At 63.4% G+C, this 25307-nt stretch overlaps 4 protein-coding genes across 4 annotated transcripts; 1 reads left to right on the top strand and 3 right to left on the bottom strand.

Moving 5' to 3' along the window:
- Positions 1 to 1390: 1390 nt before the first annotated feature.
- Positions 1391 to 5925, bottom strand: DPEP1 (dipeptidase 1). Its single transcript, XM_050979038.1, has 11 exons — positions 5416 to 5925; positions 4916 to 5125; positions 3799 to 3931; positions 3459 to 3591; positions 3229 to 3379; positions 3066 to 3135; positions 2601 to 2777; positions 2443 to 2527; positions 2294 to 2369; positions 1981 to 2116; positions 1391 to 1687 (listed from the first exon to the last, which is right to left on the bottom strand). Exons 1-11 carry the CDS (start codon positions 5871 to 5873, stop codon positions 1511 to 1513), a joined length of 1806 nt encoding a protein of 601 aa, XP_050834995.1. The 5' UTR covers positions 5874 to 5925; the 3' UTR covers positions 1391 to 1510.
- A 103-nt stretch (positions 5926 to 6028) lies between these two features.
- LOC103816894 (sulfotransferase 2B1-like) lies at positions 6029 to 8085 on the top strand. Its single transcript, XM_050979090.1, has 6 exons — positions 6029 to 6297; positions 6641 to 6935; positions 7083 to 7209; positions 7279 to 7373; positions 7444 to 7624; positions 7705 to 8085. The coding sequence occupies exons 1-6, from the start codon at positions 6029 to 6031 to the stop codon at positions 7818 to 7820; spliced, it is 1083 nt and encodes a 360-aa protein (XP_050835047.1). The 3' UTR covers positions 7821 to 8085.
- A 2162-nt stretch (positions 8086 to 10247) lies between these two features.
- On the bottom strand, positions 10248 to 17757 carry CPNE7 (copine 7). Its single transcript, XM_050978773.1, has 16 exons — positions 17263 to 17757; positions 16177 to 16546; positions 13932 to 14114; positions 13790 to 13864; positions 13335 to 13409; positions 13185 to 13268; positions 13008 to 13097; positions 12769 to 12867; positions 12349 to 12435; positions 12184 to 12243; positions 11966 to 12099; positions 11788 to 11842; positions 11597 to 11648; positions 11396 to 11529; positions 11025 to 11261; positions 10248 to 10780 (listed from the first exon to the last, which is right to left on the bottom strand). The coding sequence occupies exons 2-16, from the start codon at positions 16381 to 16383 to the stop codon at positions 10643 to 10645; spliced, it is 1710 nt and encodes a 569-aa protein (XP_050834730.1). The 5' UTR covers positions 16384 to 16546; positions 17263 to 17757; the 3' UTR covers positions 10248 to 10642.
- A 1239-nt stretch (positions 17758 to 18996) lies between these two features.
- Positions 18997 to 24242, bottom strand: RPL13 (ribosomal protein L13). Its single transcript, XM_009090786.4, has 6 exons — positions 24124 to 24242; positions 23826 to 23938; positions 22818 to 22959; positions 21252 to 21425; positions 19990 to 20046; positions 18997 to 19194 (listed from the first exon to the last, which is right to left on the bottom strand). The coding sequence occupies exons 2-6, from the start codon at positions 23927 to 23929 to the stop codon at positions 19036 to 19038; spliced, it is 636 nt and encodes a 211-aa protein (XP_009089034.1). The 5' UTR covers positions 23930 to 23938; positions 24124 to 24242; the 3' UTR covers positions 18997 to 19035.
- Between the last annotated feature and the right edge of the window lie 1065 nt (positions 24243 to 25307).

Here is a 25307-nt window from a genome sequence, read left to right as displayed (position 1 = left end):
TGTCACCTCTGGGGGATGTCGTGGGGGCCACCTGCCCGGCACAAACACTTCCTGCTGCACTGATTGTTTTCCCTGAGTTCAGTGGCCTTGGAGCATGTGGCTGGTGACACAGAGCTTTCCTCACCAGTGAGGAGGAGGAGGAGGCAGCTTTGGGCTACAGCAGAGCACTGGATCTTGTCCCACCTCCCGAGGGACTGGGTGGGAAGCTGGGGGACCCTGGAGATTTGTGCCCGGCTCCCTGCACGGTGTCCCTGCAGCCCTGGGGCTCCAGACCTGCCCCTGTCCCTCCCCAGGCTGTCTCTCTGTGGTTTCATTGGTGGTTTTTTTTTAAGCTTGTCTTATTTGCCTTCTTTTTGCCCAAACCGTGTCCATGCCCTTCTGTGGGTTTAAATAAACAATCTCTGAACACCCCAGTGTGTGTTGGGGGTGTGGATGCACACGGGGTCTGTGGTCCCCCTCGTCTGATCATGTCCTCTGCCCTGAGACAGGACCTGCTGCCAGGGGCTGCCCTGGAGCTGAGGAGGAGGAAGGGACTGCTCTTGTTCTCTGAGCCTCTGCCCATGCTGGAAGTAGCTCCAGATACCCACTCTGGGGATTCTGGAGGGCGAGCACAGCCCCCTTCCCCCACTGCAGGGACCTGTCCCTTTCACATGGCCAAACCGGGGTGGGATGGAGTTCAGAGCCCAGATCCCTTCCCCATTAGGGCTGGGCCAGCCCAGCAACCTTCACCGTTCTCCAGCCCTCGTGGGGACAAGTTGGGCCCCGCGAGGGGAGACCCCGGGCTTGTCACTGCCCCGAGGTGGCACCGCACCCATCCCGCCATCAGCACCTGCCCACGGCAGCCTCGCTGCCAGGGACGGGGCTGAGGGTTCACCCTTCCCTTCCCTGTTCCTGTTCCCATCTCTTCCCGTCCCTTCTCCATCCCTTTCCATCCCCATCCCTTCCCTGTCCGCACTCCCTGCCCCGTGCCTGGCTGGCAGGCAGGCGCTGTGCCTCAGCCAACTCCCGAATGCCACAGGAAGATGGCTCTCCTTCTCCTGCCTGTTCTCCCGCCTCCGCTCCCAAGACAGGCTGTTCCTGAATGCGAGAGGAAATTGCTAAGGAGATAATTAAGTAGCCAATTAATTAGCTAATGATTAATGGAAGCATCCTGCGGAGGCAGCTCCGCAGCCGCCCTGGCCAGGTGCTGCCGGGATGTGTCACTCCCGGTGCGGTTACAGCTTCCCGGTGTGCGGGGCGGGCGGCGCCGGGACCCCGCTGCTCTGCCCCGCCGCTGACATGCCGGGGTGGCCGGTGACATGCCGGGGTGGCCGGTGACATGCCGGGGTTGCCCAGCATCTGCAGTCAGGAGCCGGCGGGCTGTGGCGCAGAGCCCCACACGGACGCTCGCTGCCGGCACTGCTCGAGCCATGGTTTTATTTTGCCGGCAGGTCCGGCAGAAAGGAGCGCAGGATCGTGCCCCGCCCGGCGGGCCCGGGCACGGTGCCAGGGCCACGGTGGCAGCCGGGTGCTAGGAGAGCACGGCGAGGAGCAGGGCCAGTGCCAGCGCCGGTGCCAGGGCTGCCGGCGGGGCCCGGGCGGTGCCGGCGCCGTTGGGGTACCCGTAGCTGGTTCTGCACGGCCCCTCCAGCTCCTCGAAGGCGATGGGGGTCTCGTGGGCAGCCGTGCCCTGCAGGCTCCTCTTCACCTGCCGTGGGGACAGGGTGGGCTCCCGCCGTGAGGGGCAGCGCCCGTCCGCACGGAGCCCCTGCCGCACCGCGCTTCCCTGTGCCACCATCCCACACACATCCCGATGCCCCGCGCGTCCCCGTGAATTCCTGAGTGCCGCATGCCCTGATGTTCCACCTGTGGCTGCTGCCCCAGTGTCCCCGTGCCATGTGTCCCCGTGTCCCATATATCCCCATTCCCGATGCTCCCAGTGCCACTTGTGTCCCGTGCCCTGTACCTCCCTGTGCCCCGTGCTTCCCATGTCCCGCTCACCTCCTCCACTCTGCTGAACACCCGGAGCAGGTTCTCAGCCAGGGCTCCCTTCACCTCCTCCTCTGTCCAGTTCCTCGCCAGCAACTCGGCCACCAGCATGGGATACTTGGAGACATCCTCCAGGCCAGTGGGGACCCTGTGCCACTCCACAGCTCACAGCTGGGCCACCCCAGCACCCCCAGCTGCCCCCACAGGGTGCAGGAGAGGATGCCCCTGCCTCTCAGGAAGTCCCCATGGTGGGGACACACTGTCCCATCCCATTCCATCCCATCCCATCCCATCCCATCCCATCCCACACCATCACCCCCTTTACCCCGAGACCCCGTCGTAGTCCCCCCCGAAGCCGACAGCCTGGGCACCAGCCACCTTTTTCACATGGTCCATGTGGTCTGTGGGGGGGACACCAGGGTGAGCAGGGCAGGGGGGGACACTGCCACCCCTGGCCACCTGGGCACCCCTCACCTGCCACGTCGGACAGCTTGGCCTTGTCACTGCAGGTCACGTAGGCGTTGTAGAAGTTGACCATCACCAAGCTGCCCGTGGAGGCCTGGGGGGAACAGCCCTGAGCCCCCAGAGCCTCCCAAACCCCCCAGTGCCCCTGGCTGTGCCCCCACGCTCACCACCAGCTGCAGCACGTCATCGGGCACGTTGCGGCGGTGGGGGCAGATGCTGTAGGCAGAGGAGTGGCTGAAGATGACGGGGGCCTTGGAGATGTTCAGCACCACCTTCATCGTGTCCACTGAGACATGGGCCAGGTCCACCATCATGCCCAGGCGGTTCATCTCCTCCACCACCGTCTGCAGGGACAGGGGACAGGGCTGGGGGCTGGGGGGGTGCATGAGAGGGGTTCCCTCTGGGGATGTCTGGAGCGGCTTGGGTAGTGGGATGGATGGATGGATGGATGGATGGATGGATGGATGGATGGATGGATGGATGGATGGATGGATGGATGGATGGATGGATGGATGGATGGATGGATGGATGGATGGATGGAACACTGCACCCAGCATGGGGCCAGTGGGTGCCAGTACCACATTCCTCCAGTGCCACTGCTCCTGGGCACCACTGCTGATGCTATTCCTCACCTTCCCAAAGGGTGAGAGGCCGTGGTGCACAGGTTTTTCATCGTCGGTGTCCACAAGCCAGTTGTCAGCCCTGCAGAGCAGGGAGAGCATCAGAGTGGCCACACCTCCGACTACATCCCCCCACGCCAGCGCTGCCACCCTCTGTGCTCCCCGGGGGTCCTACCAGGGGGTGTTGCAGCTGTGGGTGAGGGTCATGTAGCGGGCACCCAGGCGGTAGAGGGTGCGCAGGACGCCCAGGCTGCTGTCGATGGAGTGGCCACCCTCCACCCCTATGAGGCTGGCCACCTTGCCGCTCCGGAACGCCTCCCGGATCCCTGCGGGAGGGCGGGGACATCAGCCGGGGCGGGCAGGGCCCTCAGCGCCCCCGCGGTGCCTGTCCCCGTGCCCGCTCACCACTGCTGTCGGTGACACAGGCGAAGGTCTCTGGGTACAGGTCACACATGCGCTGCACCACGTCCATCTGCTCCAGCGTGCGCCTCACCGAGTCCTTGTTCTGCGTCTCGCAGGGCACGTACACCGACCAGAACTGCCCGGGCACCCCACCAGTGCAGGCACCCCGTCAGCACAGGCACTGCCTGCCCCACTTCCCACCCCACTGCCCGCCCCACTGCCCACCCCGCTGCCCACCCCCGTGTCTCTGCCAGTCCTGGTGCTGCCCCAAGAGCCCCAGTGCTCACCCTGGTGCTCTCCCTGGTGCCCCTGCCCTCCCCAGAGCCCTCCCTGGTGCTCCCACCTGCCCGCCCACGTGCCCCCGGCGCAGTTTGGGGATGTTGGTGTGGGTGTCGTTCAGCAGTGTCAGGTTGGCTGCTGGCAGCCTCAGCTGGTTGTTGAACTTCCGAAGGAGCTGCCAGGGCAGGTCGTTGTGCCTGGGCCGGGACAGGGTGGACACTGAGGAGTGGCCTGACCCTCTGCCCACTCGCCCTCAGGCTGTCCACCCCCCTGGCTGGCCACACACACAGTCCCCTCATCTGGCTGTCATTCCATCCGTCCATCCATCCATCCATCCATCCATCCATCCATCCATCCATCCATCCATCCATCCATCCATCCTCCACCCCCTCAATCCGTCTGTCCACCCACCTGTCCCCCCAGCCAAAAGCCACCCAAGCAGTTCCAGCCAGGAACTGGAGACAGGCCACTCCCAGGGGACAGTGCCATGTGGGACCCCCCAGAGGACCCTCCCCTGCACCTTTCCCACACATCATCACCCTCACACCCAGGGGAGGCAGCCCAACACCCCTTCTACAGGGATGTCACCGCGGGGACATCCTGGCACGCACATCCCACACCCAGCAGTGCCACTGGGGAAGTGGCAGTGTCCGGGCTGGTGCCACTTCCTGCTCCTGTCACAGTCCCACATCCCCCGGCTCCCCCTGCCCTGCTCCGTGTTCCAGCGGCACAGCACTGTTCCACAAGGGAGTGCTGCAGGGGACCAGAGCCTCCTGAGGGTCCCGAGAAAGAACCAGGGACATCACTCAGGGCTGAGCAGGAACTTCCCCCGGGGCAGCCTAACCCCGGCTTCCCGGTACCCTGCCGGGCTGCGGCACCGGGGATCCCCTCGGCTGCACGGATGGTCCCACGGGATCCCCGGGAAAGCTGTCCCCTGTCCCCACACAGCCCTGGGGACCTGGCACGGGGATCCCCTGGGAAAGCTGTCCCTTGTCCCCACACAGCCCTGGGGACCTGGCACGGGGATCCCCTGGGAAAGCTGTCCCCTGACCCCACACAGCCCTGGGGTGCCGGGCCCCGGAATCCCCCAGCGGGCTGTCCCAGCAGGGTTTCCCAGCTGGGGTTTTCCCACACAGAGGGAGCAGCCGGGCACGCTGCGGGGCCAGGTGACCTTTGCTCACCCATCGATGACCGGCGTGGTGCTCATGATGCGCTCGGCCTCCTCCAGGTGCTGCTGTCCAGTGCTGGGCAGTGCCAGCGCCAGCACCAGCACCCACACGCTCCCACCTGGCATCTTCTCCTGCTGGGTGTTGCTGGGGACAAGGGGGGACCTGCCACCACCGTGAGAGCACACGCACTGGGATGGCTGCTCCGCGCTCCTCCGTCCCCTCCTGCCGTCAATGAATAACCAGGAGTGCAGCGTTACCCCTCCCTGGCTGCCCTGTGCCCGGTGGCAGTGCCAGGGCTCCGCGGCCTCCCCCAGCCCAGCCCCGGTGGCCGTGCCGTGCCTCGGCCTCTCTTCTGAGCCGCGGGGACGCTCCCATCCCGTCTAATGAAGCCCAGATTTTGTTCGGCTGGTAAAGTGCCAGTCCCATCCGCTCCTCAGCCTCCCCGGCACCCCCAGTTCAGCACTGGCACCCCCGGCATCCCCGGCACCGGCAGCACCCCTGGCCCCGCTCACCCCGGCCCCGGGACACTTGGGCAGTCCCTGCCTGCGACGGCTGTGAATGAACTTTTCCGGCTTGCGTGCGGTGACGGGGCTGGGATGGGCTCCAGCCACCCCAGAGCCACCCCCGCCATGGCGTCGGAGCAGCCGCATGCCCGGGGGCAAGCAGCCGGGGTGGCACGGCCGTGCTGGGGGCTGCTGCTGCTCCTCCGTGTGCGCTTGGATCCCCCACACTCCGGTCCTGCTGCAGCGTCCCGAGGGGAAACTGAGGCACCGCCATCCTGCGGGTGCTGGCTCCAGCCGCGGTGTCCTTCCCAGCAAGGGCCTTGGTGGCGCTTCTGGGAATGGCACGGAGCCACGTGGAGATGGCCGGTCCAACTGGACACCTCATGCTGGGGTGTGCCGGGACGGGAACCCCCTCGTCCGGTGCCAGCCACGGGGAGCTCGGGGTGGGGACGGTGTGGGGCTGGCATCCCTCGAGCTTCCTGGCCCCTGCCCGAGGGGACGCGGCCCCCTCGTTTCTCCCGGCTGCGGCGGTGGGTCTGGAACGGGAGGACTCCCATCCCACCCATCCCCTCCCACCCCATCCCGGGTGTCTCCAGCCCCTGCCAGCAGCGCTCTCCCGGCGATGGCCCCAGCGCGGATTCCCGGCTCCCCGGCAGGAATGTGCCGGGGGGTTCCGGCCCCCCGCCCGCCGGGGCCGCTTCCTCTTTCAGCGCTATTTAAGCGGCTCCCGGCGCGTCCCGCCCGGCCGGGCCATGGAGCGCTTGGAGGTGACCGAGACCTTTGCGGGCATCGCCCTGCCCGGCCACCTCCACACCCAGGAGTCCCTCGGCTTCGCCGCCGCCTTCACCTTCCGCCCCACCGACGTGCTCATCGCCACCTACCCCAAATCGGGTGAGGGGATGGGGGACATGGCGGGAGGGGGCTGGGACCCCGGGCTGGGGCGGAGAGCTCTCCCGGAGCTGCCGGGGGCCTGGGAGACACCCGGACCTGGTCCCCACGGCCACCCTTTGGCACAGCGCGGGGACCCCTGGCCAGGGGGTCGTGCCCCGAGCCCCTGTCCTGCTGCCATACTGTCCCCAGCCCCAGACTGGTGTCCCTGGGAGGGGGGACACGGCACTGCCACCGCAGCTGCTGGTACAGGAGGGGTCAGGATGGGATGGGATGGGATGGGATGGGATGGGACAGGCTGAGCCATGCCTTGCTGTGCCAATCCGTGCTACCCGTGCTAGTGCAGTGCCAATCCATGCTTGCCCTACAGTGCCATGATGTGCCGTGCCACACCATGGTGCCATGGCCCTGCCCTGACACCCACCTCTGCAGGCACCACCTGGATGCAGGAGATCCTGACGCTGCTCTTCAGCCTCGGCGACGCCCGCCCAGCCAAGACCATTCCCAACTGGGAGAGGGCACCATGGCTGGAGCAGATCTACAGCCGGGAGGCTCTGCGGAACACCGGCAGCCCGCGGCTCCTCACCACCCACCTGCCCGCCCGCGTGCTGGCCCCCGCCCTGCAGCGCAGCAAGGCCAAGGTGAGAGGGGTCCCCAGGGCTCTGGGGGTCCCTGCAGGGACGTCCCACACCCACGGGGCTTCCCAAAACTGGGGAAACGCTGGGGGATTTCTGAGCGGGGTGCAGGGGAATCCCCCCAGCTGTGGGGGTGACACTGTGTCACTCCAGGTGATCTACGTGGCCAGGAACCCCAAAGACGTTGCTGTCTCCTTCTACCACTTCCACCACCTGGCCAAGTTCCTGCCAGACCCCAGCTCCTTCGATGCCTTCCTGACGCAGTTCCTCGAGGGCACAGGTAGGGACTGGACGAGTCTGGGGGGGAACTGATCCTCAGGGCCCCCCATCACCCCCCGCCTCCCCCCAGTGCACTACGGCTCCTGGTTTGACCACGTCAAGGGCTGGCTGGGCCAGCGGCACCTCCTGGACATCCTGTACGTCACCTACGAGGAGCTGCACCAGGTGAGCCCTGCCGTGTCCCCGTCCCCGTCCCTGTCCCCGGTGCCCAGTTCTGACCGTGCTCCCGCCCCAGGACCTGCGGGGCACGGCACAGCGCCTCAGCAGCTTCCTGGGGTGCCCGCTGGCACCGGGCACGCTGGCAGCCCTGGAGCAGCACTGCAGCTTCTCAGCCATGCGGGACAACGCCATGGCCAACTACTCCCTGATCCCCGCCGAGATCATGGACCACAGCCAGGGCCGCTTCATGCGCAAAGGTCAGTGGGATGGGCCGGGGGGCACCGCGGGGGCACCGCGGGGACAGGGACCCTGACTGCCTGTGCCCTCTGTCCCTCAGGGGTGGTGGGGGACTGGCGCAGCCACTTTTCCCCCGAGCAAAACGCCCTCTTCAACCGGCGCTACCAGGAGGAGATGGGGGACACGGAGCTGCCCTCGCAGTGGCCCATGGCCTGAAGGAGCCGGGCTCTGGGGGGACGCCGAGCCCTCACCTGCTGACAACCACCACATGGAGACCCTGCAGGGGAGGGGCCCCCTCCAAACACCGCCTGTGTCACCGCCCGCGGGGCTGGGGGTTCTCGTGGGGGGCCAGGCACGTCCCTCCTTTCCGGCCCTGCATTGTGGCCATCCCGGTGGCCTTGCTCCCCCCGGCCAGGGGCTGTGGCCGTGACCCCTCTTTCCGCCCATCCCGCCCTGCGGAAATAAATATTTATTGCTGTTCCCAGGCAGGCAGCTATTCCCGCGGGAGCGAGGCGGGAAGCAGCGGGAAGAGCTGCTATCAGGAGCAGCTGTTATCAGGAGCACATCGGGGTGGGGACCCATCCCCGGGGACATCATTAACGGCTGGGGGCAATGACCGGGGGGGCAGCACGGGCCGGGACGGCGTCACAGCGTGGCGACAGGGCTTGCCAGCACAGCTCGTGGCACGGAGCTGGCTCCTTCAGCAGGACCCAGGACCCTCCCTCCCTGGAGTCTCCCTCCCCGCAGATCCCCTTCCAGTGCCCCCTGCCCCGACTATCCCGGCTGGATGCCCTCCCGCCCATCTCCCCTGCTGGGTGTTTGCACCGAGGGGCTCGTTCCTCCCCCCGCACCCTGGGGTCTCCCAGGCAGGCAGCAGCCCCAGCCGCTCTCCTGCCACTCCCCAAGGAATTGCTCCGTGGAGCCCCCCGGAGCAGAGGCTCAGTCAGTAATTAACTGGCTTCCTTACCCCACCCCTGCAGGGTGAGCAGGGTGGGGGCTTGGCCCTGGCACCACCAGGACCCCTGGCCAGGCCTGGCTGCGAGGGGGGAGCTGGCGAGACCCTCCTTGGGCTCTGTGGCGCTGTGGGACAGTGGCACCAGCGTCTTGCCACTCCTGTCCCCTCTGCTAGTCTTGTCAACCCTGCCACCTCTGCCAGCCCCTCCTGCCGGCGGGACAACCCAGCGTGGCGTCTCTGGACACGGCCAGCCCCGTGGGGTCCCTCTGCACCCACCCTGGGGTACCCCTCTGTCCCCATGGGTTGGGGTGCCAGGGCAGCTCCTGCCCGCCCCAGGACCGGCCCCTGCTGCAGCAGGTTTGGGTTTCCACGGCAACAGCCGGGATCCGCCTTGAAGGGATGAATCAGGAGCTATAAATAGGGGCTGAACGGGGGTGCAGGTACCGCGCCCCTGCCCGTGCCTTGTGCTGCCAGCAGTGCCCAAGGGCCAGCAGAGCTGTCCCAGAGAGTGACACCCACATGGGACGAGCCTGGCACCTGCACCCAGGGACATGGCAGCACCCTGGAGCCCAGCTCAGTGGCACCTGCGCGGCGGCTCTCAGGTGGCCCCTACCCCATGAGGCTGCTCCAGGCCCCAGTTTCAGTCCCTGCCGTGGCCTTGGGCCCACCCTGCCCCTGGGGATGTCACCTTGCCAGGAGCATCTGCTGGCACCATGCTGGCAGCATCAGCACACAGCACGTGGCAGGAGTGTGGCACAGTGCCCGGCACGTGGCACTTGGCACAGCACAATGCATGGCACATGGCACAAGGAATGTGGCACAGGGAACATGGCACAAGAAACGTGGCACGTGGCACAAGGAACATGGCACCTGGCACAGGGCACATGGCAGACAGAACCTGGCATGAGGAACATGGCACCTGGCACAGGGCACACAGAACACGTCACATGACAAATGGCACAGAGCAGGTGACAAATAGCACATGGCACAGGGAACATGACAAGGCACACAGCATGTGGCACATGACAATGCACATGTCACATGGAACAGATACACAGTATGGCAGAGCATGTAGCACACACAGCATGTGGCACGTAGAACAGATATGTGGGACGTGGCACACAGTGTGGCACAGGATGCATGGCACATGGGACATGACAAGTCCACATCCATGCAGCAGTGGTGCATGGGCCATGGCACACGGCACGTGGCACAGGATACTCACACACAGCACATGCATGGCACAGGGAACACAGCTGGGGACGCAGTGCACGGGGTGTGGCACACAGCACATAGGATATGGCGCACGGCACACGGCACACAGCCCATGGCACACGGCACAGGGCACACAGCCCATGGCACACAGCACGTGGCAGTGGCCGTGTGCCGGGCAGCAGGGCTCGCTCCGCGGCCGCCTCTCCCCGCTCCGTGCCCTGGATTCGGCGCCGCTCACAGCGGTGCAGCGCCCGCCCTGGCACATCAAAGCCGCGGCTGCTCCGGCGCTCCCGGCACGCTGCCGGCCGCGGACACCCGGAACGGGGGGGCTGGGGCTGCCCTCGGCTCTTGTCACCGGGTGGGGCAGCGCGGTGTCACCGTGACGGGACACGGCGGCATCCAGGAGCTGCCAGCCTCCCCACCCAGCCCGAGTGACCCCCCGAGGGTGGGGTCGCCCCCAGAGAGCAGGAGGGTGGGCACGAGGGTGGTGCTTTATTGGGGGGATCATGCAGCCTCCAAAGATCACAGTGACAGAGAAGCAGGGACCGAGGGGACCGAGGGGACAGGAGAGGTGGGTCCGGGCCACAGGACTGGACAGGCAGTGCTGGGGGTGTCCTGCACTGGGGGCCGGGACTTTCCCCATGTCCCAGCCGGAGGGCTGTGGCAGGGCAGGGCCTGGCAGGGACCCCGTGTGTCCCCAGGCCACACCGGGACAGGGGGGGTCTCACTGGGCACGCTGGACTGGGGATGGGGACCTTCACTGGGGCAACCAAAGCTGGGGGGCACTGGGGGTGTCTCACAGGGGGAACTGAGGCTGGAGTCGGGGGCCGGGGGTCCCTCACCAGGGAAAACCGAGGTTGGGGCTCCCTCACTGCGGGGAGCCGAGGCTGGGGTCGGGGGTGGGGGGCCGGGGGCAGCGCGGGGGGAAGGCCTTGTAGCTGTAGTACTCCACCACCTGCTTGGGCACCTCCGCCAGCACGCACTTGGCCAGGGCTGTGGGCGACGCCTGCGGGACACCGGGACACTGGGCTGAGCCGCGGGCACCGGCTCCCCGCGCCGCCAGGGGCGGAGGGGACGGGAGGGGACAGGAGGGACAGAGGGGATGGGAGGGAAAAGATGGATGAGAGGGGGAAAGAGGGGACGGGAGGGGATGGAAAGGGGCGGGAGGGGACAGAAGGGGACGGGAGGGGACAGGAGAGGACGGGAGGGGCCGGGAGGGGCAGGCAGGACTTCGTCGCTGCCCCACTCACGTTCTTGAACTCGCGGAAAGGGACGAACTGGACGATGTCGCGCAGGACGGGCTCGCCCTTGGGGGAGCGCAGCACACCGTCGTCCCCGTCCAGGATCTGCATGTCCGTGAAGTCGGCGTTGCCCACGCCGACGATGATGATGGACATGGGCAGGTAGGAGGCGCGGACGATGGCCTCCCTCGTGTCCGCCATGTCGGTCACCACGCCGTCGGTCAGGATTAGCAGGATGAAGTATTGCTGGGGGGACAGGGATGCTCGGGAGGCTGCCTGAGCCCGAGGTCAGGGGGCTGCCCGCCCCTGGCCGGAGCAGCCACACGTGTCACGAGTGTGCAGGGTCCAAGCCCGGCCCCGGCAGGGACACAGGGACCCACCGAGGCCTCCTTGGTCCGCTCCTCGTCGGCCGCCACACGAGCCACCTTGGAGATGATGGGAGCCACGTTGGTGGGGCCGTAGAGCTGGATTTTGGGCAGGCAGCTCTGGTAGGACTCCACGACGCCCTGGATGCCTGCGGGGTGTGCGAGGGGTGAGGGGCATGCCAGCCATGGGTCCGGCCCCTCTGGAGCTGGACTCACCCTCACACTCATCGTTGTCGGGGTTGAAGTTGATGGCGAAGTCGTGGGAGACCTGGAGGGAGGGAGGGAGGGGAGGGGCAGCTGGTGCACCCCCTACCACAGCCCCTGGAGTCTGCCAAGCCCTGCCAGTGCCACAGCCGAGGGTACCCAGAGGGATGAGTGCATCCCTGGGGTCACACAGACCCCCTCACCTCGTACTTGGGGGGGATCCTGGCACCAAAGCCCAGAGCCGAGAATTTCTTATCGCTGCAAGGGAAAGGGCGTGAGGAGCTCCGGTGCCAGCACTGAGTGCCTGTCACCAGCAGATCTCAGCCCGAGGTGGATGTCACCAGAGTGCGTGGCCCCGGGGGACCTGCCAAAGCCACCAACCTGTCGTAGTCCTGGCAGATTTCACCCACAGCCACCAGTGCCTTGAGGTACTCGTTGGGCTGGTAGGGGTTGATGTAGTGCAGGGAGCAGCTGTTCCGGGGGTCCCCATTGGAGGCCGTGAAGTCGATGGCCACCTGGTGGGGGGGACAGTGGGGATCACCCAGGGTGGGCAGGGCCACTGGGGTGTCCCTGCTGGGTGGGGAGGGAACGCTGCTCACCGTGAAATGGATCTGGCAGCCACCCATGATGTAATCCAGGAAGGAGTAAACCCTGTGGATCTTCCAGAGGGATCTGCGTCAGGCAGCTGTGCCCCACGCCAGCCCATGGAGCCTGCACAGCCTGGCATAGCCTGGCATAGCCTGGCACAGCTCCCAGGAGCTCACCTTCAGGTCCAGCAGCACCACGACCCCCGAATTCTTGTAGTTGCGCTTCTTGATCTTGTACTTGGGGTTCATGCAGTCCCACTGCACCTGTGGCACCGGCACCCGCGCTGCCTGCGGCCCCCCCGGGGCACGGCCCAGCCCGGGCACCCCCACCCTGCTGGGGACCCCACGGCCCCGGAACATTGTGTCCCTGCACCCCCACAGCCCCAGGGTGCAGCTGCCTTCCCCCACTGCCAGCCACCCCATCCATGACTGATTCCCCAGAAGACCCCAAACCCACCATCCCTTCCCCAAACAGGAGGGCAGAGAGAAGAAAATTATGCCAAACCCAGAGGAGGAGCTGGAAGGTGGCTGCTAGGACAGGCTCTGCTGGCAGCACACAGGGTGACCCCAGGCCATCCCCGTGTCCCCATGTCCCACCTTGTTCTCCCCCATGGCCTTCTGCATCTCCTCAAAGGTGGTGAAGAACTCCCCGATGAAGTCGTGCTTGCCCCGTGAGTCGTAGTCCCACACCACGCACTGCGATGGGCACGGCTCAGGGGGGCACCGGGGGGCTCAGCCCTGTCCCCAGCACTGAGGGGTCCCCAGCACACCCCCAGGGAAGCGGGGGTTCAGATGCCCCCAGGGCAGGAATAGAGGTCCCCATCATTCTTCCTCACCCTCAGCTTCCTCTTCTCCTCACAGCTGCAGAGCGAGTTGAGGGAGACTTTGAAGGGCTCCCAGATGGGGCTGAGGTTGTTCTTCACCACCTGCAGGACAGGGGTGGGGGCTCAGGGGGCTGGGAAGCCCCCGGGGTGGCCGTGGGGGGCCGGGGCCCGGTGCTGCCACAGCCCCACCTCGGTGCGGTACACCAGCTGCTCGCTGCGGTCGTCGTCGATGCGGTAGATCTCCAGGAAGGGATCTGACTTGCTGAACAGGTCCTGGGGGAGGAGGATGAGAGAGAGAAGTGCTCACCCTGCCCTGTTTCCCCCCAGCACCCAGCTCACCTTGTCGTCCAGTTTCTTGGCGCGGAAGGCGAGCTCCACATAGCCGTTGTTCCCCGAAATCTCCTCCGAGATGATCTGAGGAGGGTGGGTGCTCAGAGCCTGGCACAGCTTTGCCCCCCTGCCCACCAGCTCCCTGTGCTGCCCTGGGAAGGGACAGGGCCCCACGTGCCTCCCTGGCACAGCAGGGACCTTCAGGATGGCCAGTAGATGGCATCGGGGACCCTGAGCCCTCCGCACCCCCAAGAGTCCGTGCCACCCTACTGATCCAGTCCAGTGCCACCCAGGAGTCCCAGTTTGACGCTGTCCCAGTACCCCAGTCCTGTGCCATCCATGTGTCCTGACTGGTGCCATCCCAGGATTCCATCTCGGTGCTTCCCTTGCTTCGGTGCCACCCCAGTGCCCCTGCTCAGTGTCACCCACCCCAGTGTCACCCCCAGCCCAGGCTCAGTGCTCACCGTGATCGTGGACTTGCCCGCAAACTTCCCGTACTTGAGGAACAGCGGCTTCGTCACCCGTTTCTGCGCCACGATCTGCGAGAGCCCAGCGTTGGGGAGGGGACACGGCCGGGGGTCCCCAGGGAGGGGTCCCCAGGCTCACCTGCCCCACGGTGCACTCCATGCCCCCCAGGAAGTCATCGTCGTGCGTGCCCACGCCGGCCTGGCCATGGCTGTCGTACACCTCGAAGCGCAGTTTCTGCACCTCCTCAAAGTAGTAATCGACCGTGAAGATCTTGGCGAACACGGGGTTCAGGTTGCTCTTGATCACCTCGCTGCGATCCACCTGTGAGGGGTTGGCACAGGGCCTTGGGGTGCCAGAGCTCACGCAGGTATGTGGGAACCCAGGGGTGTGGGGAGGCTGGATGTGGGATGTGGGATGGGGGCTGTCGTGAAGGGGTGGGACATGATAGGTTGAGGGGTACAGGGATGAGGGATGGGGGAGTGAAGGATGAAGGGATAGGGGTGCAGGATCAGAGAATGCACGGAAGGACCAGCTGCGCCCCAATGAGTGGCTTTTGGAGGAGCCCCTTGTGCCCCCACAGCTTCCAGCCCTGGGTCTGGGATGCAGCTACCGCTGGGCTCCCTGTGGGCATCCAAGGGATGACCTCTCACTCTACCTCTGGCTATGCTTTGCCACAGCTCTGCTGGAGCAGGAGCAACAGGCTGGTGCCAGGAAAGCAGCTGTGCCCATCCTGGGGGTCACCAGCCCTCAGCCCTGGTGGCCCCAGTGGGCAGTTGGTGCTCAGTGTCTCCTGGCCAAGCTGGCAGCAGGTGCTGAGCAGTTCTGGAGCCTCCCCCACACTCATCCCTGCCAGGGTTGACTCAAGGGGACACATCCTGGCCAGGGCACCCTGCCAGCCCCTGGCCCCTGCCCACTGCCTCCTCAGTCCAGCATCGTCTGTTGAGCCCACACAGCTGCCACCCTGCCACAGCCACCCGTGTCCCTCCTGCATGGGCACTGCCAGCCCCTCATTCTGGTGATGTGGCTGTTGGGTCCTCGGACCCTCTGGACCCAGCAGGTCCAAGATCTTAGACCCAGCAGCAGAGCCAGATTCAGGCACCCCCTCTGGGGCACACAGGCTGGCTGGGACAGGAGTCACTCCAAAAGGTGGCTCTTGCCTCTTGGAGCCGGCTGGTGTCTGGCACAGCACAGCCTTGAGTGTGGTACAGCATGGCACAGCTTGGAGTGTGGCACAGCATGGCACAGCACACAGAGCGTGGCACAGAGCACTGTGGCACAGCCGGGTACAAGTGTCTGGCATGGCACAGCACACCGCAGCTGGCACGGCGCCCTTGTCCCCCCCTCCCCAGCTCCGCGCTGGCTCGAGCCGAGTCGATGACACGCCGAGGGATTTAGCGCTAAATCCGCCGGCTGAGCGGCCGCGATTAGAGTGGAGCCGCCGGTGCCAGCCCGGAGCTCAGCATGGGGAGGGATGGGAGGAGCCGTGTCAGCCCCAGTGCCATCCCGGCGTCTGCCAGCCCCACTGCCAGCGCCAGCCCTCCAACCCTGAGCCACCTCGGGGGGGCTGAGGTGTCCCTTGTCCCTGTCCCACGGCAGTGGAGCCACTCGGGAGCCACATGCGGTGGGCACCACGCCCTCCCCGCTCCCCGGCCCCACTGCAGCCCCAGAGGGCTGGATGTTAACCATCCATCCCCACAGGCTGCCAGTTGCCCCACAGTGCCCTGCCCACCCTGCCTCACCCCGTGGACCCCGTTCTGGACCCTGCAACCTGTTCTGCACTGTGCACCCTACTCTGCATCATCTCCTGCACCCCTGCTCTGCACCCTGTACCCCGGTCTGAACCGTCCACCTTGTTCTGCACCTTGCACCCCATCCTGAACCCTGTACTCCCTTCTGAACCCTGACCCTCTTCTGCACCCAGCAGCCCATTCTTCATTGTCTCCTGCACCCTGGGCTGAACCCTGCACCTTGTTCTGAACCCTGCAACCTGTCTTGCACCATGCACCCTACTCTGCATCATCTCCTGCAGCCCTCTGCTCTGTACCCTGTATCCTGGTCTGAACCCTGCACCCTGTTTTGCACCTAGAATCCCACTTTGCACCCTGTACCCTCTTCTCTCCCTTATCTCCTGTACCCTGATCTGTACCCTGCACTCTGCTCTGAACCCTGCACCCCTTTCTGCGCCCTGTACCCCATTCTCTCCTGTACCCTGCTCTGTACCCTGTACTCTGCTCCCCACCAACTTCTGCACCCTGACCCTCGTTCTGCACCCTGCATCTCGCCCCCCACCATCTCCTGCAGCCCCCTACATCCCCCACCCTGTGCCTGGGTCCCGCCCTGCCCTGCCTGGCTCGGTGGGTGCCCGCAGTGACCCCCCTCCTACCTCCATCCACTGGCCCTGGGACTGCATCAGCAGCAGGACACAGGGGTCCGATTTGTTGAGGGTGTCGCGGTCCAGGAGGTGTTTACAGCTGACCCGCAGCTCCACCTTGGAGAGCACAGCCAGCGGGGCCTGCGGGCACAGCTCGGGCACGTCGCCCATGCCGGCCGGGCGCGGCGGGGCACCGGCGGCCCCGTGGGCGAAGGGCATGGGGGGCGAGCGGGGTAGCCGCTGTCAGGGAGCGGGGCAGGTGCCCGTCATGCCCGGGGCACGGCGCCCCGCGGTGCCGGGCACGGTCCCGGTGACAGGACAGGGGTCCCGGGACACCTCCGAGGTGGGATGGCCGTTCCAGTCCCGATGGCTCCACGGGGCCCTGCAAGGCATCAAAGCACAGCGGGGTGAGCGAGAGTTGGGGCACCTCGTGGCACGGCCCGGGTACCCCAGACCCCAGCCAGCACCGTGGGCACTGCTGTGGGGGGTTCACACGGTCCTGCAGGGCCGTGCCCAGCTCAGCCCCAGCCCCACCACAGCGGCAGGATGTGTCCCGAGGGGAGGGGTGCCTAAGTGGGGTGAGGAACCCAACCTGGAGTGCCCCGTGCGGGGCTGTGGAAGAGAAACCCCCTCCAGTCCCTGCGGGCAGCACCCCCAGCCTGGGCAGGGCTCTCCGGGGGGAATGGGGACACCAACTCCGTGTCTGTGGCACCAGGTGATGGATTCCCCCGTGCTGGGGACAGCGTCCATCCTGCCCTAACACACAGCTGGGCAATGCTGCCTGACAGGGCAGCGAGGGGCTCTGCCAGTCCCGCCCCAGTCCGGGGCTTGTCCCCTCGCCTGCAGGTGTGCTGGGGGCTCCAGGCTGGGGCAGGGACAGGGACAGAGCAGCCCTTGCCCAGATGTGCCCTCGGTGCCCAGCCCGGCCGAAGTTTCCTGGGGAAGTCATGCAGTGCCCAGGCCCTCCCCAGCACAAGGCTCCGGTGCCCCGGCTCCGGTGGGCACCGTCCCCCTCCCCGGGATCGCGGACACCCCTTGGCATCATCCACCGCTCAGTGGAGGGGACAGCGGGTCCCACCCTGCCCGTCACCCCCTCACCTGGGTGCCGGTGGCCCGGGCTGGGGCACGGCAGGGGCTGGGTCGGGGCGTGCCCGCCGTGCCGGTGTGCCCGCCGTGCCGGTGCGCCCGCCGGAGCTGCTGCCGCTGCCACCTCCACACAACTGACTCAAGCTGCAGCTCGGGAGCGGAGCCCTAAGAGGGAGATGGATGACAAGCTCCGTTAACTGCCTCGCTGCCGGCTCCGGAGACGAGCCCACCCCACACGGGGGCTGAGCGGGGTCCCCAGGGTCCCTAGCACTGCTGGCTGTGCCAGGGCAGGAGCTCCTGCTCTAAGTGAGACCCCCATGGCACAGCCACCGCCCCCCACCCTCCCCAGCTGCTCCCCATGGGGTACCCAAGGCCACCTTGGTCCTGGCCCCCCACACTCTGAGCCAACAGCCCAAGCACAAGGGTGGGGTCCCCTCAAACCTTCGGGGCGCCCTCCCCACACGCTGGAGCATCCCAAATTCCATGCACATGGAGCCCCATAGGCTGAGTCCCCACCCCGGGACCCCCCACCCACCCCTGTCCCCCCAGCACTGCGGCACTGTCAACCCAGCTCTATGGAAGATGATGTAATTAGCTCAAATTTGGAGGGATTAAAATGCAGATAGGTCTAACAAGCACGAGGGCACCACAGGGCCCAGGCTTCAGGAGCTAATCCCCAGGCTGCCTGGCAGAAATAGGCCACTCTCCTTTCCACCCCCCCCCACAGGTCCAGCACGGCTTGGTAGGGCAGGAGCCACCGACCCACAGCAGGACACAGGGGTTGGAGGGACAGCGTGGTGATGGGACACAGGCAACACCTCAGCAGGCACCTCTCGCCTCTTTGAACTGCCCAGGAACCATGCAGCTGTGCCAGGACTGTAGCACTGAGTGTCCCATCCCATCATCCCATCCCATCCCATCCATGGGCTGGGTGAGTGCTCCCGGAGCAGCTGTGATCCCAGCACATCCCAGTGACCCATCAGGCCCTGCCCAGGGACAGGCAGAGCCTGGGATGCCCCCAACAGCCACGAGGACTGGCCAGAATTCCCTTTTCTCCTGAGCTCTTGTGGCACCACCTAAAGTAACACAGAATCATTTGGGATGGAAAGACTCCAAGATCAGTTCACCCTCTCCCCAGTACTGCCAAAGCCACCACAATGTCCCCAAGTGCCACATCTACCACAGGATGGCCTTCAATTCATGAAGAAATGGCTAAGTGGCCTAGAACTGGAGCAGGGGCTGAGCCAAGGGCCAGGGAGTGAAGAATGGCAGAGCAGCACAGTAGAGCCCTGGGACCTGGCTCCATCCAAGTCCAGCTGAGGGGCTGGGCCACACCTTACTCCCCCTATACCCCCCTAAAAGCGGGGAAAGCGCCCTATGTGGGCAGCACCTGAGTGACCCCCACCATGACACCCAACTTGCACAGCTTTGCCTCACAAAGAAGCGTGGAAGTCATCAAACCAGGAATACTGGCATGGAAGTCAGGGAAGGGGCAGCAGACAAAGCCTGGCACGGAGAGGGAACCCCCAAAGCCCCTCAGAATCAGAGCAGAAGGCAGCCCAGGCTGCAGCCCTGGCAAGGCAGAGGAGTGGGCACAAGGCAGGTGTTTAACTCGCTGTCGGGAAATGTGGAGCCTCCAATCACAGCCAACGAGGCTTCCCACGCTGGAACACATCCCTGCACCGCCACGGGCACACGGGGCGGCTCCGCTCGCTACATGTGCCCCAAAACCACAGCACACCGGGCTCTCTACGGCTCTTTATTGACAGTTCTGGGGAGAGCAGTTCATTTCTTCTTCTCCACATCCTGCTCTGCCGCTTCCTTGGCGCGCTTGGCGCGGATGCCGAAGAGGCGGGCGTTGGCCCGGGCCATGCGAAGGCTGGCAAAGGCCTTGAAGTTCTTCTCATCTTCCGAGATGACACGCGCCTTCTCCCGCTTGAACACCTGCGGAGAGAGCGCCAGACAGTCAAGCTGCCCCTCGGAGCCCAGGCCTCCTACCACGGTCTGTGAGAACAGCGGGAACGGAGCGCTTGTGCTGTCTAGAGGCCCTGCCCTCAGCCTGCTCCGCTGGGATCTGCCTTCCCGTGGGCTCCTCACTGGAGCAGGAATGAAAACAAGCACCTCGGGAAACCTGAGTCAGGTTTCACAGAATCGCAGCATTGTTAAGGTTGGTAAAGACCTTTATTAGCCCAACCATAAGCCCAGCACCACCATGGTTACCACCAACCATGTCCTCAAGTGCCACATCCATGTGTTTTTTGAGCACTTCCAAGGATGGGGACTCTAGCTGTGCCAGGGATGGACAGCCTGGTCAGTGAAGCAATTTTCCTAATATCCCACCTAAACCTCCCCTGGCACAGCTTGAGGCTGTTCCTCTAGTCCTGTCACTTGTCACCTGGGAGGAGAGCCCGACCCCCCTCCCAGCTCCACCCTTCTGTCAGGGAGTTGTAGGCAATGAGTAGAGGTTTGTGACACTTCTGACAGCAGCTCTGGGAAGCAGACAGGATTTAGGCACAAACGGCGACCACAGACCCTGCCTGAGCACTCCCACCCCAACTGAACCCAAAGCACCCACAATTTCACAGTTCTCTCAAAGACTTATTCCTGGTTTTCTTTTGATCCAGGATGGGCAATGCCTGGAGACAGCCACCTTCAGCTGTGAGGCGGCAAGGAGAGAACCCTCTCCACAAGTCCAACCTCAATCACATCACACAGAGAACATGATTTAAGGACACTTACGTTCTTGATGGGCATGACAGGTCCTGTGAGCTGAGTGGCCATCTTGAGTTCCTCTGGCTGCACAAGAGAAGATGGGAATATTAAAAGAACAGAATTTAAACTTCTCTGGCTAAAACCTCAGCTAAAGCACAGCAGGTACCCAGCTTAAACATGGTGCTAATGATCCTGCCAGGAGCTGTAACACTGAATGGGAACAAAGCCAGCTTGGCACTGATGAGCTGCACCAGCGACCCACGCTGTGCCCGGATCCGGCCAGAGCAGCAGCGGCCACAGCTCTGCCAGCTGGGACAGCTTTGACACCAACTGTGCTGCTCTCAATTTACACAGGATCACAGGATCATCTAGGTTGGAAAATACCTCCATGATCATCCAGTCCAAGCTGTGCCCAATTCCCACATTGTCACCAGCCCAGAGCACTGAGTGCCACATCCATTCCTTCCTTGGACACCTCCAGGCATGGGGACTCCACCACCTCCCTGGGCAGCTCCTGCTAATGCCTGACCCCCCTTTCCAGGAAGAAATTCCTGATGTCCAACCTGAACCGCCTTCCCTGGCACAAACTGAGGCCGTTCCCTGAGCCTCCTTTTCTCCAGGCTGAGCCCACACAGCTCATATACACCCAACAAGTTCCTCAGCAACTCCTTCCCAAGTTGATTCCAGCTTCTTGTAAAAGCATGTCATCAGACAAAAATGACTGAACATTTACTGAATACAGCTGACTTCCAGCAAACACATCTGAATCAGTGTTTCAGCTCCAGGCTCTTCCTCTCTGCTCTGAAGATGGAGTTAAGCAGCCTAGAGCTGCCAGATTCTCCACAAGATGGGAGGACAGTCTGAACTCACCCTTGTGTTCCCTGGATCTACTGGCAGCAGAGCCAGGGAACACAGCTCTACTCTGATCTTGGAGAGGTTTTAATGAAAACCATTTTTGAATGTCAATAACAATTGCCTTCTGGAGCCTGGCTGGCACAGCTCTGCAGCTACTCACAGCCTGTCCCTCAGCCTTCCACCAGTAGGACTAACTCCAAGGGGAATTTCCAGCCATTGTGACAATTTAGCTCTCTAAACTAAAACTCAATTGGCTGAGCAAGGAGCAAAGCTCCAGGAATCAGCACCTAAACAAGCCAGCAGCTGCTCAGCCAAATGCCTGGCCTTGTACTGGGCTCAGAACCATGGGGTTCACACAATGGAGAAGGCTCAGGAGCTCTGCCTGACATAAACCTCCCAGAACAGGACACATTTCCAGCAGTCAGGTTACTCACAGAGCTGTCTCCCTTCTTGGGCATGGCTGGCTTCCTGGGGAAGAGGATGAGCTTGGAGTGGTACTCCTTCAGCCTCTGCACGTTGGCCTGCAGGGACTCGGTGGACTTGTTCCGCCTCCGGGGATCCACAGAGATTCCGATAGTCCGGGCAAACTTCTTGTTGATGCCAGCGAGCTGAGGAGAGAGGAGAGAGCAGTGTCAGCACCCCACCAGCCAGGCAGGGAGCCCAGCACAGCCAGCACGGGATGCAGGCTCTGGAGGAAGGCTGAGCATCAGCTGAGGGACCAACAAAGGGTGTCCTGGTGCATCTTTGTGCTTAAGATCTTGCTCGGGTTGATTTCTGCAGGTGGATTTCCCCAGAGGAGCAAAGTGCAACCCCTGCAGGACACATTTAAACTTGGATTCAGACAGATGTTTATGAGTCAGCTCGTGGACAACTCTGGTTCACTGAATAATGGGAGCTCCGTAAAATCAGGATTTTTTTCTAACCATCTGAAACAACCATTAAATAACAACTATTTTGTTAGACTACCTTAAACAAAAAACTAATTTTCTGTTTGAAGACAAACAGCTGCATCCTGCTTTGTGTTCCACCATTACCCAAAAATTAAAAAAAAAAAAAAAGTAATGAAGTATTTGGCACCCAGAAGAACAATTTCCTTGCCTCAGTGCACCAATTTCAGTTATAAATGCTTTAATTAAGACACTGAAGCAGGCGCAGAGGCAGCTGGTGCTGCCAGTGAGCCCTGATGCGGAATGTGATCAGAGACACAGTGGGCAGCTCTGCAGACCACCTTCACCTGCTCAGCACACCTGGGCAGGTCACAGGGACAGGGAGCAGAGGACAGGAAACACCTCCCACTTTAATCCAACTATTATAACTCCAGCTACTCTGAGATGCTGTGCTCAATGGCTCTTCCTCCTGGTACAAAATCCTCTGCTAATCTTAGAACCAAACTGAGCTGAGTTTACTCGGTCCTTAACTGGTAACATTGGCTAAAATATTTGGAATTAGCAGAACACTGTTTCATAAACAAACAATTTAATGATCTTCTCCCTCTCTCAAAACAAGTTCATGAGACTCAAGGCTCCTTCAGAATTCAAATTTCATGGAATCTCTGAATAGTCTGGGTTGGAAAGGACCTTAAAGATCTTGAAGTTCCATCCCCCGCCATGACCAGGGACACCCTCCCCTATTCCAAGTGCCGTCCAACCTGGCCTTGGACACTTGCCAGCCAGGCATGAAGCAGTCAAAGCCTTCCTGGGCACCCTCACAGGGAAGAATTTCTTTCATATATCCAAACTAAATTTCCCCTATTTCAGCTTTATTTTAACAGAATTTAAAATTATGCTCTCACCAGATAAACAGACTTTTACCTTTTAAAGCACTCTTCACACACCTACTCCACCATCACAGGGTAAGACCAGTCTTTCCTTGCTCCCAGAGCCAGGAAATCCACAGCCTTCCATGGCAGGTACCAACACCTGAGGAAGTCACCTTGTGCATGGCAGAAGCAGCTGAGCTCAGACTTTATTTGACTTTATAAATGGATGCTCTGTACTTACTTTAAGCTCCTCCAGGCTGAAGCCTCTGCCAGCACGGACCTTTTTGTGGTATCTGATGGTAGGGCACCTCACGATGGGCCGGATGGGCCCAGCCACGGGCCGGGGGGCGATGCGGCGAGCCTTGGCCTGGCGAGCCTTCCTCCTGGAAGGGCAGGGTCACAGCATCCTTCAGCTTGGGAAACACCTCAGGTGATGGGAGTCCAACCTGTGCCCGACCCCCACCACCTTATCACCCCAGCCCAGAGCACTGAGTGCTGCATCCAGCCCCTCCCTGGGCAGCCCCTGCCAAGGCCTGACCGCCCTTTCCAGGAAGAAATTCCTTGTGACGCCCAACCTGAGCCTCCCCTGCACAAACCGGGGGGTTTCCCTCTTCTCCTGTCCCTGTTCCCTGGGACCAGACCCTGACCCCCTCCTGTCAGTCAGTTGTGGAGACCTAGAAGTCTCCTGAGTCTCCTTTCCTCCAGGCTGAGCCCCCCAGCTGCTCCTGGTGATCCAGACCCTTCCCAGCTTCATTCCCTTCTCTGGACATGTTCCTCAATGTCTGTCGTACAGTGAGGAGCCAATTATAACACCGGAGTTCCAGGTGTGACATCAACACCAGTATAGGGGACAAGCCCTGTCCTGGTCCTGCTGGTCACAAGCCAACGTCACTAGCCTCCTGCCCACCTGTGACAGCCACGGGGTACACGGCATCTCTACGACATGCGCCACTCCCGCCCTTGCAGGGAGGCACCTCCTGCCCTGCGATGGCTCCGGAAGGAACGGCCGGGCTGAGCCGGCTGCTGCTGCCCTGGGACCGCCACTGCCATCAGAGACCCAGGGAAGAGCGTTCATCACTGTGGGTGCAGCGATTCCGGAGATGTCTCATCACTTGGCTGCGGCTGGCAGCGGCTCGCTCCGAGTACGAGTGGGGGATGGCTGAACAGATCCACGGCGTCCCGGCTCCGTAAGCGGCCCCGCAGAAGCCGGGACAGCCCCTCCCGCGGCCCCCGGAGCTCCGGGACTCACCTGCGGAGCTTGCGGGCGGGCTGGTTGAACCAGGTGGCGACTCGGCGCTGCCAGTCCTTGTGGAAGTGGGGTTTCAGGATCATCCCATTGCGGCTGGGCGCCATGGCTGCGGCCTGCGGACACCGGCACGGTTAACGCGGGGACACCCGAGGCGCCCCCAAACCCGCGGTCTCCGGCCCGGCGCGGCCCCATCGGCGCCCCCGGGGCCTCCTCCGCGTCCCTGCGGGGGGCTATGGCGGCGGCGGGCGCGGCCCCGGCGGGCGGATGGCGGCGGATGGCGCCCCCGGCCCTCACTCACCTCCCGCCACGACAATGGCGACCGGAAAGGAAGCGCTGGCGCGGCGGGGGCGGAAGTGCAGCGGCGGTGCCCAATGGGCAGCGCGGGAGCGGCCCGGAGAGGGGCGGGGCCAGCGGGGGGAGGCACCGGCTGCTCCGTGCCCGCAGCAAAGATGGCGGCGGCTTAAAGGGCCCGCGCACGGCGGCGCAAACGGGGCCACGGGGAGGGCGGCCACGGGGAACAGGGCCGCAGCCAGCCTCGATTGGCAGCAGCGGGCTCGATGCCCTCTCCCGTGCCCAGCACCTCCTGGTCAGGGCGATGGGACGGACACTGGGCAGGGCTTCCGCTGGTCCCAGATCCTGAGGGATCCCCATCCGAGCCCAGAGCAGGATCCCTGCTCCCTGCTGCCCTTTTGGAGTAGCAGCATTCTCTCGCATGAGGCAGGAGAAGGATCTCTATACTCCTGGGTAGATCCCAGGTCCCACAGCAGTGGGATCCACAGCCTTTGCCCGGGAGCAGTGCCACAGCACTGCTGGCAGCAGCCGAGAAGCCACCAAGGACCCTGCGCTGTCCTCCCAGAGCACCGCTCCTACCGTCACCCTCAGCTCCACAGAACTGAACCCCCCTCCCCACAAAGGTTTCATGAGCTAAAAAAAAGAAAATCAAAGAAAACTTGAAATTTCATCTGCTGCTGGAAAAGGAAATTCAAAGAGTGAGACTGGGAAGAAACAAACAAGTTTGGAATTAAAACATCCAGGCAGCAGTGTCCAAAATGTAGAAAATAACTTGTGTCCCTGAACTCAAGGGAAATCACTCCCTAGGCACTGAGAGAGCCCAGGGATTGGGCTGGGACAGGGGAGAGACATAGTGCAGAACATCTTCACATTCTCAGGGAAGCAGGAGGCTCCCAGCTCCAGCCTGACCCAGGACAGCAGCCTGGGACTGTGACAAAGGCCCCAGGGCTGGGAGCTGTCAGAGCCCAGGCTTGGGCTGGGGTCTTTCAGGTCACAGACAGTCCTGATGGAGTAACTCCAGACAATAATCCTTCCTAAAAATGCAGCCAGCCAGGGCACTCCAGGCAGCAACAACCACTTTAATGCTTTCCCTGATGAACACCAGACAACCCTGTCAGCAGGGCCCGTTTTGCAACAGCCATGAGGACGAAGGAGCTTTTCCTGAGGGTTCCCAACAAACACACCTGCTTT

This window comes from Serinus canaria, chromosome 11 (genome assembly GCF_022539315.1).
Source record: "Serinus canaria isolate serCan28SL12 chromosome 11, serCan2020, whole genome shotgun sequence".
Lineage (NCBI taxonomy): Eukaryota > Metazoa > Chordata > Aves > Passeriformes > Fringillidae > Serinus > Serinus canaria.
Note: the sequence above shows the minus strand (reverse complement) of the source record. Positions and strands in the feature narration are given on the sequence as shown.